The 12,741-nt window shown below is 39.9% G+C and overlaps 1 protein-coding gene across 3 annotated transcripts in view; it reads right to left on the bottom strand.

Moving 5' to 3' along the window:
- Positions 1–945: 945 nt before the first annotated feature.
- The window catches only part of hip1 (huntingtin interacting protein 1), a 54,832-nt gene continuing 43,036 nt past the window's right edge, over positions 946–12,741 (bottom strand). For all 3 annotated transcript variants that reach the window (XM_067594504.1, XM_067594506.1, XM_067594505.1), the window contains 11 exons: positions 11,791–11,898; positions 9,354–9,490; positions 9,065–9,175; positions 8,843–8,901; positions 7,173–7,266; positions 5,878–5,978; positions 5,525–5,630; positions 5,201–5,324; positions 4,897–4,958; positions 3,864–3,981; positions 946–3,773 (listed from right to left, as the gene is read on the bottom strand). In XM_067594504.1, the coding sequence (XP_067450605.1) occupies positions 3,763–3,773; positions 3,864–3,981; positions 4,897–4,958; positions 5,201–5,324; positions 5,525–5,630; positions 5,878–5,978; positions 7,173–7,266; positions 8,843–8,901; positions 9,065–9,175; positions 9,354–9,490; positions 11,791–11,898 (1,031 nt within the window). In that variant the 3' untranslated portion in view covers positions 946–3,762. The remainder of the gene's footprint in view (positions 3,774–3,863; positions 3,982–4,896; positions 4,959–5,200; positions 5,325–5,524; positions 5,631–5,877; positions 5,979–7,172; positions 7,267–8,842; positions 8,902–9,064; positions 9,176–9,353; positions 9,491–11,790; positions 11,899–12,741) is intronic.

Raw genomic sequence — 12,741 nt, 5'->3', positions numbered from 1 at the left:
TTTTAACTGGTGAAATAAGTGAGAAACATTATTAACAGAGTTTGGAAGACACGAACTTGCTTCCATTAGGTGTGTAGCTTCTATTTTTGTATGTTACTGTCTCAGTGGGAATCTGCTGCATTGCAGTTACGAGGAAATAAGACTCTTATCAGAAGATGTGGTGGTTGATCCTGGAGCACACTTTACCCCAGATTAGGGATTTCTGTAATCTCAGCACAGTGGTTTCAGATTACACTGATTCATTTACTCTCAAGTCTCCTGCAATGCCTGTCACGCAATGACATATATGTGTGTGTGTGTGTGTGTGTGTGTACTTCATATACACTGCAGGAGGAGCAGGTAGGTTGGTTGTAGATCGAGCAACAAAGAAAGTTCACTTTTTGACTCTAATTTGATATTTTAAGTTTAATGCCAACAAAGCACTTTAAATTGCGTGAGTCGATGCTTTTACTGGAAAAGAATCTACACCCCAAAAATCAATTAGGTGCATTAGCTCTGCTCTGACATAGATGTGAGGTTATTACTCCTGTAAAAGACAGTTATTGACCTAACACACACCCCACCTTTTCTTTTCCATACACACACACACACACACACACACACACACACACACACACACACAAACAAGCATCCTATTGTGTCTGCACTGAAATCACATTATCATACATATTATATCCTCTCCCCAAAACAGCTGAAATGCAATTATCCATTTATTTTCCTAGAATTCCTCGAGGTTTCTCACCACATGTTGCATCAGCAGGTAAGAGGATTAATAGAACAGTGATTGTTACGTAATATCCAACTTTTCCCAGAATAAATACTATGCAGGGAAACAGAAAACACCAGGTGAGAGGACAGAAACATAACTCTCCTCTAGCTGAATCATCTGAATATAACTTCTTCCTTTTGTCAGAGACGCAAAATAAAACCACAGTCACACTTAAGTCTGTATTAACGAGTTGAAATATTTATTTTAAAAACTGAAAAAATAAAAACAAACCCACCAACATAGTTTTAGTATATCATACAAAGACATGTTTCAATGTTGCTATGTGAGTATTTGTTTCTCTTTGACTACAGTGTGAGGCAGTTTGAAAGGCTGGCTGAGCTGGTAGGACTACAGACACAGACCCGAGCGAGAGAGAGAGAGAGAGAGAGAGAGAGAGAGAGAGAGAGAGAGAGAGGGAGAGAGACAGAGAGAGAGAGAGAGAGAGAGAGAGAGAGAGAGAGAGAGAGAGAGAGAGAGAGAGAGAGAGAGAGAGAGAGAGAGAGAGAGAGAGAGAGGTTAATAAAGAATATTTGGGCAAAAATACAACCAATCATCACTCAAGGTGCATTCAATTCATCTTTCAAGACACTTGAATGAAATAGCATAAAGAGAGGACGTGTCCTCCTTTTAAACTGTTTATTCTAATGAAATCAGCTACCGTTTTGCCCAGGCGTGGAAGAAGTGACACAACACAGCTAAAATCATTATTAAATACAAGACCTGGACCCAACAGTACTGCAAATAATACTTGCTGTAACCTGTTTGGAGCACCAGATGGGTGGTGTCTAATTATTTCAACGTCTATTTAGTAATAAACTTTTAACTACTTTACTGTGTTGTGACTCGCCCATCTGCTGCACCAAACGGTTAAAAAGACATTTTAAAAGAATTATTGGCAAATACTATTTGACCAGTGTCTGTTAAATACCCAGTGTCACAACTTTTTTAGAGATACACAGCTGAAGCTGAGCGTCGAAACTAAGTATGTTAAGACACGGAGAAAGACGAACTCCAAGAGAATCATCACCGCTATTGTCATCAAACAGAAAGAAAGTGTAAAGGTGTCGGGTTCAAAAAACGGATGTCCACTCATCTCATGGTAAACCAAAGGCATGGTCAGTCGTCTCACAAAGTCCACTGGCAACAAGTCATGAGCCTCAGTAGGAAAATCTGTTAAATAACAACCTCTTATGGAAAAAAATAACGACTTATATTAGTTATGGGTGATTTTCATTTGCACCATTTTGTATCCCTAATTCAATTAAACTGAATCCTTACTCGGAGAGATGCAAACATTGATGCAGTTGCTTTTCAGATTAGATGAAAGCAAAAGATCAGTAGAAGGCTTGTATGTTATATACACAGCTATGTGGTCTTGAGGAAGCTATTGAAAACGCTGCAGTCTGTGTGCTGCGCATTTCGTTTTATGAGAGTCCGTTGTGGTCCTGCAAATACAGACTGTTAGTTTAGTCAGGGATTTACAAAAACGGCAGTCCAACGTCAGTCCTGCGGGGTACTTGAAAAGGCAGGATCATGTGATAAACCAGATAAATCTTTCAACGTTTCATGAACAAAAGTGTGCTGTTGGATGGCCTTAGAGCTCCTCGAAGCTGACGTGAAGTTTGTTTTTAAAAGAGATCCAACGTTTTTATCTGACTTAGCGGGCAGTCCTGTCTCCTGAAATACACCAGGAGCACGGTTGTTCCTGCTGGCAGGGTCATTACGTCTCCAGGAACTGATACTCGCTGTCTGTCAGAAGACAACGCCGTTGCGTAGCAGTTCATTATGTGACTGGATCCCAGCTCCACCTGCAAAGCTGCTGCTGCTGACATATCTAAAAATATGCACCAATAAGGGGTCTTCAACGTTATGTTTGTTGCCAGACTCTAACTGTTGTCGTTGAGAAAAAAAACTTTGAACAGAAAAGGGAGTAGACCCCAAAGTGTTTTCTCCTGACCCCCTTTACTAACTTTAACCGCTGAAAAGGGGGAAATGTCCAAAAATTGACCGAATGTCTACTCATCAGACCTCCCTGTGATGCACCACTACCTCTGAAGATGTAGCATGAGGTAGTCAGTGGTCTCAAACCTCACAAGAAGAGGACTGTTCAAAAAATAACCCAACAAAAACAACTGTGCTACTTTCCTGTTCTGAAACTACTCCCCGACTCGTCTGCACGATGACAGTTTGGAGTGGTTTTAAGAGTTTCAATGAAAGTTAACAGTCACAGTCATTACAACAGTGAGGAGGTGAAAGGCAGAAAGTCCAGTAAACCAGTCAGTGAAGCGGTGTGGACTTAAAAGGTGATAACTCACAGTGAGAAAAAGAAGAAGAGGAAGAAACTAGCAAAGACGTCAAACTGCACCAACAGATAAAGAGCAGCTCAGGCTCCCACAGCTTTATAAGCTCACAACGTAGAACAAAACACTTGTTTTAGTAGGAGAGCATGCATGTCATCTTTGTTACACAGAGACATGGTTTTGGGGCAGGGGGTGGGGCAGACAGTCACTCATTTCCCCTCTTGCTGCTGCGAGTTTGGCCCCTGTGCAGTGCATCCTGGGATGTCTTGAGTAGAACTTGTGCTTGTTGCGTCTCCGCTGCAACTCCTCGACGGAGCGCCGTTGTTAAAAATGGGAACCAGGGAAGAAAACAACAAATAATTGGTAGAACGGATCGACTTCATGCCCGCCTTATACCAACACAGTCCTGGGGGAGAGGCAGTGGGGGTCTTTTTCCTTCGCGACTCCTGAAATCCATCGGTTCCTCCTTCCAACGCCCCCCCGTCGCTGAGCCCTTGGTACTGACCTTATGGAAGCTTCCAGGCGCAGATGGAGAAATAGGTTTAGAAAAGAAGCACCTTTTCATTTGGCTTAGAATAACAAACAAACAAAAAAGAGAAGAAAAGAAGGGAGAAAGAGACTGAAATGTGTGTGTATAAATAGAAAGAGGCAGACAGAAGCAAGTCTTCTGGTAGGGGAGAGGGACGACTGGTCTCAACCTGTGCCTGCGGAGGAGGAAAATGCAGATTTTAATCTTTTTTGATAATATTTTTGAGGTATTTCCTGTATGTATAGTTGTTGTCCTATGTCCTCACCCTCCTCTTCCTCGCCCCAGCCTTCTGCTACCCCAGCTAGCTCGTAATGCTTCTTCCTCAGCTCACCGAGACGCTCTCGCTCCTTCTGCAGACGCGTCTCCAGCTCCAAAACCAGGACCTGAGGAAACACAGACACAGGGGAGAGGACAATTACACACTTGTCATTTCTATGTAGCCTTTTATTTCCCCCTCGCCAACCATGGAAAACCTAAACTGATCATTATTTCTGTGAGTCAGAGGAGGGTCAGATGGGGACAGACTGGGAGGGAACAAACTGGCCTTTTCTGTGCTCCAATTAATACTAATCTTCATTCAAAGAATTGTAAAATAAATTACAAGCCACTCCACAAGTCACAACTTTTAACCTCATTAGCTTTGAGCCATTGATCTATTTCATAAAATGATCTTTTTGTGGGTCATATCAGATATTTCTAAATATTTTTTGAACTATTTTATTGTTACATAACTTTGATTTTTGATTTTTTTAAATATACAATTAACTTTTCAGAATTAGGCTAAATTCGGTGGGTTATTGTATTTTCTCCAGTTTTCCTCGTATCCTTGGGCGCTTTCAAAAAACCCAGTTATAAATCCTTATTTACACAAAAGCTTGAGCTGGACTACTGAAAATATACTAAAAATAATCTTCACATCTGAGCCCTGTGTGCGTTTACAACAATGGAGCGTGTGTGTGCGCACGTCCAGACCTTTCTGTTTTGTTTTTCTTCCACTGTGGGGGGAAGCGAGGGCACACAGAGAGAAGTGTTCATATGGGTTTAAAGTTCAGCTTCTCAATGGATGAAAAACAATGTGCCTTTAGAGTCTAATGTGGATGTTTGAACAAACAACACAAAGCTAAACCTTCATTCTTAAAATAGCATTTTCTAATTTTATGGGTCAAACGGACGAGAAGAGTTAGCTTGTTTTCAATTCATGTAATCTTCTCAGAAAACTTGAGTAAAGTTGATTTGTTTTGGTTAAAAACAACATAACTACATAACTACAGAGCTTTCAGTTGTATTGTGCTGCTTACCTGGGCGTCCATCTCTTGTCGTTTGATCTGGGTGAGAGTCATGCTGGAGAAGTCCATCGTATCTGTACAACAAATTAATTATGTTCAAACTCTCAAAGAAAAAGTGTAACTTTTCTTGTAACTTATATTTAAACTTCAAACATTTTGGTAAGAAATCAGGAATTAAGTCAGAATAACTAACAACTGGTTATAATACATGTTCTAATATCAAATACAGTTTAAACATACAAATAAATAAACCAGTGAATCAGCTGTCAGTTACAAAGTCAAACATCTAGCCGCACAGCTGTTGAAATTCGCTCACCTGTCTCTTCAATCTGGGATTTCCCAGACTTGGTGGAAGCCACGACAGCTGCGGTGGCCTGAGTGACGCCACGGGATGCCTGCTGCAGACGGTGCAGGTTGGCGCTATCTTTGTCTGCTTTTACCTGGAGACAGAAAGTAGCAACAAGACAAGACATGAGATCTACAACATGGGATATACTGGCATTGTTCCTATTGTATTAGCTCAGCAAAAAAAACTATCAATTTAGACCATCCAGTCAGGATTATTTTTCCATTAACACAATTAAGCCTCTATAAGATCAGTATACCTGTGAAAAATGTAGTTCTTGAATTTGTTGCTCACCTTGGAAGCAGCCACAAGCTGCGCTGTGCTGGCGGCGATCTCATGTGAACACACCATCAACTCCTCAAACTTCCCTTTGCCCTGAACCACCAGATCAGCAGCATCCCTGAAATTACACAGAGCAAAATAAACGCAGGGTATTCACTGATTCGATGTTTTTTGAATGTCAAAGTTAAATGCAATAAGAAACACCAGAATTATGAATGGCCATCCTGATTTCGTGTTTTGTGACTTTATTTCCTGGTAATGATCATCTCTTCATTCTTGAGAACATTTCCGTTTCTCAGAGTAATTACAGCTGCTTTGCAATAAACTTTCCCACTACACAGACTCATGGGAGGACTGGCACTTACACCATGACCGTGGCGCCCCATCCCACTGCTTTAGAGGCAGAAATCAGGCCCTCAGTCCAGCGGGAATTCTTGGCATAAAATTCCTTCATGGATGCTGCCCCCTGGTGGACAAAAGAAGGAACGTTAAAATAGTTTCATGACACGCTTAAAAACTCTCAGGAATGAGCACAGGGGCCAGATACTGTATCCTGAAGATCCCTACAATCTGATGAAATCCAATACGACGGCCCTGTTATATAAAGAGCCTTTGTGAAGATACTTTTAGTCAGTTTTTGTTGGTTGTGAGTCAGAAACTCTGGTCAGCTTTGAGATGGAAGTTCGTAGTGTTGCATTGGGCTGCATTATATTGTAAGGAATAACTGATACATTTTTTGATTGGTGTATTCTCTGTTTTTTATTAGAAAACTGAGCTTCTAGTACAAACTTCTACCATGCAACATATAATACATACACGTAACAAACATTGATTTGCTTTGTAAAGAAGTCTGCATTCTACTTTTTTACAAATTATGTTTACATTTAATTACATTTAATCTAATTCTAATTTTTATCTTGTAAAGTTTGTACATAGTGTGATTATAGTTTAAAATTTAACAGTTTTATATTTAATTCCCAGCTCTGTTTAATTATCTACGGAGTAAGAAAAGTAAAAATTTTATTATATAGTGCGACTGACTGCTCATGACAATAAAGATTTGATCTGATTTGTATCAAATTTTGCTATTAAAAGATTCAAAATGTACAGCTGCTAGTTCTAAAAGGTCAGTTTGCAGCAGTTAGATGTTCAAATTAGAGAAATTATGCTGATGATCCAACTAGAGCTACAACGATTAGTTCATTAATCAATCAGTCGATCGACAAAAATTAATTGGCAACTATTTTGATAATCAATTAATTGTTTTACTCAATTTTTAAGCAAAAATGCTAAACAATTGGCTGTTTTCAACTTCTCAAATGTGAAGATTTACAACTTTTCTTTGTCATATGTGATAGTAAATGGAATATTTGGGTGTTTTGGACTGTTGGTCGGACAAAACAAGACATCTGAAGACGTTACCTTTGACTCTGGGAAATTGCAACGGTCATTTTTCATCTGTCTCTTCTGACATTTTATAAACCGAACAATGAATTGATTAATTGAGAAAATAATTGAAAGATTAATCGATAATGAAAATAATCATCAGTTGCAGTCCTAGATCCACAACTTGGTGAGTAATCTGTAAATATTCACGCACGACTCTTCCTCGCTTTTAACTTGAAGAAAAAAGACCATGAAAAACACCAGCTTAACTCACCCGACCGCTCTCCACAATGTCCCTTTGCAGATCTTTGGAAGACAGAATGAGCTGTTTGATCGCCTGCATCAGCTCTGTGCAGGAGGCCAAGATCCTGCAGGGGGTGACAGAGCAGAGGATACACAGTGATACACTGCTCTCCAACAGCAGCAACTAATGCTGATCTCTCTATTTGATAGGAAGCAAAACATCATGACGCCTGCTAAATGTTGCGCCTACAAATATCTTGAAGGCAAATCTTCCCACCTAGAACACATCTGCTTTATTTTAAAAGATACAGCTCAAAACAGAGAGCAGCCTGCCTTCTCACTATTTGGTTTGTAGTTACAGCTTCAATACTTTGCGTCTAATTAGTGAACGACCGATGCACCATTGACCTAAATTCTCAATGTTGTATTTCCAGCAGCAGTGGTTGTTTGTTTCTTTTCATAATTATCTCTTACAAATGCAGTTATTGAGAAAACAACTTTCTTTTTTAACATTAATAATTAAGTCACTGGAGGAGATGAGAGAAAAGTGCAAGTTTAATTGGCTTTATTTGCACACAAACACAATTATTTCACAGACTAGATGAATAATCATCCTTCTCTTTTTGTCTTTAGGATTCAAAAATGAAAAGTTATAAAACTGATTACTGGATGAGATGCATATTTACATCAGTATGAGATAAAAGCAGCTGTATTGATCTGATTTAATCCCTAAAACCGAACTTTAGCCTCGGATGGTTTAGCGAAGATTTGAGTGAAGAAATCACTCTGATGGTGTACGTTTGAAGCAGAGAGTCAAGCATCAGACCAATAATGTAATCAAGAGATTTGTGAACTTCCTGGAGCTGTTAGCAGCACAATATAAATAAAGATCTCTGTAACATGATAACATTTGTAGAGCGGCTCCTGTGAAAAAAACGAATGAGATTTAGTGATGTTACAAATATTAGAGCTATAAAATACACAGTGGAGAAAGTCATTTCCGCAGGTTTGTAGGGATGAAAGAGCAGTTTCGCAGGAAAACATTATGTGCCACACTGACTTCAGACTTCACAGGCTTTGTGGCTGAACTGATGAAATTCTTCGCACATCAGCCCCGAGTGTGTGAACGTCTACAAACTACCAGAAGTATCATGTGACTGCTGTGCTGCCTTGTGGAAAAGCATCTCTATTTTCTTCTCTGCTTCATTGCCTTTTGTTTACATCTTTTACAACTTGTGGTCAAGCTCTTTCACAAACAAATAATTGGAGGCTTGGCTCGTATTTATTTTTGACAGATGAATCAGCTACTTTGTTCAGCCACTTTCGTTTGGATATGGTTTCTTCCTTAATTTTAATCCAACCACACTGCTATAAAGAGGAAAGAAAGCAAGACAAAGCCATAAAAAAGTAGAAATGTTTGTTTGTGGGTCGGCTGTATTGCTATTTCAAGAAAATGTGATATTCTTGTAAGCATAATGATCTTAGTAGAACTAGTTCAAAATTTTCTCTCTCCTGAAGTTAATTAAGATGCCAAAGTTTATGCAAACATATATTATTATTCAGCTGATCTGAGGTTTAAACTCCTCTCTGGAAGACATTACACAAGCAGTCCTTATGCTTGTTTGTTTTTCAACCTAAAATCTAGTGATTCCAGTCCATTTCCTCGCAGCTCTCAAACCCAGCCTCTAATCTGTGTTTTACCTCTCATTGACCTCCATCTTGATTCCTGTATCAACGGCTCGAGACTTGTTGAGCATTTCCTGTTGAGATACACAGAGAAACAAAGGACAAAAACAGACACTTTGATGTTAATACTGCTGTAAAGTGAAACAAAGGGCAATATTCTCACACAGCCAGCCTATTTAAATATACAGCTGCCACCGGATGAGTATACTAGACATACACACAAACGCCATCATGTACCTCTATCCTGGTGGCAGCTGATTCCACAGCAGCGGACGTAGCAGCCATTTCCTGCTCCACTAGATCTCCCAGCTCCCCCTGCTGAAGCTCCAAACCCCGAGGACGCAGTTTCTGAACCGAAGAGAGACTCAAGTTAGTATCAAGGCAAAAAAGTTCTTATTAAAACTTTTAACCTTATATCAGCATCTAAATTAAAACATCAAATGACTGTTGGGACACTGTGACCCATTTTGTGTATCAGCACACAGGGTTCAAAAACATTCGGGTGCAAATATTAAGAAGTACCGACCTCTGCAGTGGACAGGATGGCCTCCAGAGCTGCCTTCAGCTTGCAGCTGTCCGCTGTGGCCAGGCTGTCCTGCTCCTTCATCTGGCCCAGCAGAGCCAGAGCCTCGGCCCCGCATGCCTTCACACTCTCTGACAGAGCTGTAAAGGACAGAGACAAGCATAGGGCGGATTCAGACTTTACTGCTATCACTATACTATACTAGTATTACAAGTCATATTTCTATTATTTCTATTATAATTATTGTTGTTGTTATTGTTGTTGTTGCTGTGCTTCTCTGTATCTATCCCCTCTCCCACTCCTCTCTCTCTCAGCCCAACCAGTCAAGGCAGATGGCGCCCACCCTAGAGCCCATTTCTGCTCAAGGTTTCTTCCCATTAAAGGGAAGTTTTTCCTTGCGGCTGTCGCCAAGTGCCTTACTCATAGGGGAATGTTGGGTCTCTAAAATAAAGAGTACGGTCTAGACCTTCTCTATGTGAAAAGTGCCCTGAGATAACTTCTGTTGTCATTTGGCACTGCTATATAAATAAAATCAACTGCTAAAATCACTCATTAAAATATATAAAGACATGCTGAAAAACAGTGATACCACAAATAAATCTGGTTTGCTGTGTTCAAGTTGTTGTATACTATGATATTTTCTATCACAATATCACATTATGTAAACTCAGATGTGTAACAGTGCCACTAGTAGCTGCAGCTGCAGTGTTAATTATGCTGACGTCCCCTCAGGCAACGTGCCGCTCTAATGGGAGGAAGAGGGAGGCTAAAACTACCTCTGCAGCAGCTGTCTGCCCGTTCTTCAGATTCAAATCTGAAAATGCATGTCAACCAGCTGATTTGCATCAAACTGTACACAAATTTTCTGATGTTGCATTCAGATGTTTTAGCAAACATTTGGATAAAGACAGGGTCAAAGCAAAGTGTTCTATATCGATTCCCAGAGTCAAAGCAACTGACGTCGCTTCAGTTTGACCCGGTTTCAATTCACCATGTTTGTTTTTTGCTGCAGTAATAAGGCTACTGGCCAGAGCTCCATTATATTTGGGCATGTTTAGACTTGCCCAGCCTGCCAACGTCTACCAAGAGAGAAAACTCTGTAAACATTACTTCTGTATGAAGTCAGCATTTTTATTTTATCCGTGCATATTTTGGCTGAAACTCTGCATTGAAGACTATTTAAAGAACTATTTCTAAATGCAGTTAAATGTGAGAACTGCAGCAGGACTTTCAGATATGCACATTGATACTGCACAAGGCTTTATGACAGACTCAACAAGAGATTATTTTCATAACACTACAATTAATTGTACAATATATCCAATTAAACATGTAGACAATACTGTTAGCTTATATCAGTCCCTCTAGGATTTTCCAGTTTTTTCTATGATTATTGCAGCCAAAAATGCTTGATTTTGCAACAGCTTCTCTCAAAAATTGCGATACAATTTGCAACATTTTATGTGTTCTTATTGTGGTAAAATGGCAGGAATTGGGAAAAACTACAAGATAAGTAAAATAATGTGATTTTTAAAAAAAATACCACCCATGAAGAGTCATGTAATCACTTCCTGTGAAAAAAAGCATACTGCATATCTGAGAAACAACTATATTTTAGTGCTAATTTTGAACATGAGAACCGTGGACTCTAAGTTATGTAAAAAGAAAAAAACTGTACTTGAGTTCCATTAACAAGCCTTTATTAAATAAACTTTCACCCCAACGTTAGCACCAAATGAAATCAGTCAATAATGTCATTAAAATAAATCCATTAACATAAATATATAATTCCATTTCCAAAGTGCCCATTTTTATGTTTGAGGTAGATTACATCGATCTTTACTGTCTGAACAACATCAACTTGTGTTCTTCTGACTAACTGAATGCAAACCTCATTTGGGAACATTCTGGAATTTTTTTGGCACGGTCTATGGCACATTTTCATGTGGGAAAGTTGCGTTAATTTAGCAACAGAGACTGTTATACTGCACAACCTGACTGTACACACGCAACACATCAAGAGACATGAACTACTCGCAGACACGTCAGAACATGAACACGTCTGGGTTTACTGACCGACTCCTCCCAGATTAACATCAGGGGAGAACAGGAGATGACAATCTTTTCACTCTATCTCAGAGACACACACACATGTCAAACCACTTTTGGGGGCATTACATAGACTTACAGTCATTTCCTGGAGACTTTCCCTAACCCTGACCATCACCACTACTCGCCCAACCCTAACCCTGACCTTAACCACTGACCCAAAAAATCAGCTTTTTCCCAAATAGGGACATGGCTTTTGCCCCCAACTGGACAAGCAGTCTCCAATTAACCGGTCTTAAGTCTGACATTTGTCCCCAAAAGTAGCCTATGACAGACCACACACACGCACGCATGCACGCACGCACGCACGCACGCACGCACACAGACTTACCATCAGCTTGCTCCACAGGCACCATGTGAGACGTGGCACTACCCTGAACGATGGTGTCACCCACCAGGTGGCCACACTGGGTCACCACTCGTACCAGCTCAGACACACCTGCTCAAAAACAAACAAACAAAAACAAAAACAGGAAACGGGTAATTAATCTCAAACCTCAATCTCAAAAGTTCTTCTTCCTCTTCCTGACGTGGCCTTTTTGAAATTTTAGCATGTCTACATAAGAAGGACAATACCGTATACTATCTTAAACATGCATCAACATTTTTTTGGCCACAAAAAAGCGACAGCAACAAGCTGTAAACACAACAAAGACATATTATCCCTTTACAAAATTGTCTTGGTGAACTTGTTGGCAAACAGACGCCAACAACAGGTGCAATAGGTAAACATCCGAGCAACAGTAGCATTCATTTAACATTCACCTGATGATTATATGTCCAATAGTCACTATCATTTACCTCAATTTTGCTCTCCACTAACTACTGAGGGAAACATTACTACAGTTACTAAACGCTCTACTATATTCACCAGCTAGTCACTAACTGCTAGCCGTTTGGTGCCTGGCAGGTAGTGTTTGGTGGGTTTATTAGAGTGAAAACAGCTGCCAGCTGCTGCTGAAAACCATGCAGATAAGAGTGGTGAGAGTGAATCAAAGCAGTAAAGTTTTGGGCTGTAAAACCACAACGATTAGCTGAAAGATGCTAAAACACTCCGTTGAACTGAGGGGAACTACAGAGTTGGGTAACATTTTCTGTGGGTTCGTCAAAACCAGTGACCTCCTTCACATTAGACGCTGTCATCTGATCCATGTTTATAATAAAATATTGATTACAGCACTTTAAAACACAGAAGCGCATACATGATGTCAACCTTATGTTTCTGGGAGGAATGACATATAGCTGATCTCTACTTTTAATTGTTTTTTCTGAGGTTGTTCCC

The sequence above is a fragment of the Thunnus thynnus genome, chromosome 7 (genome assembly GCF_963924715.1).
Source record: "Thunnus thynnus chromosome 7, fThuThy2.1, whole genome shotgun sequence".
Classification (NCBI taxonomy): domain Eukaryota; kingdom Metazoa; phylum Chordata; class Actinopteri; order Scombriformes; family Scombridae; genus Thunnus; species Thunnus thynnus.
Note: the sequence above shows the minus strand (reverse complement) of the source record. Positions and strands in the feature narration are given on the sequence as shown.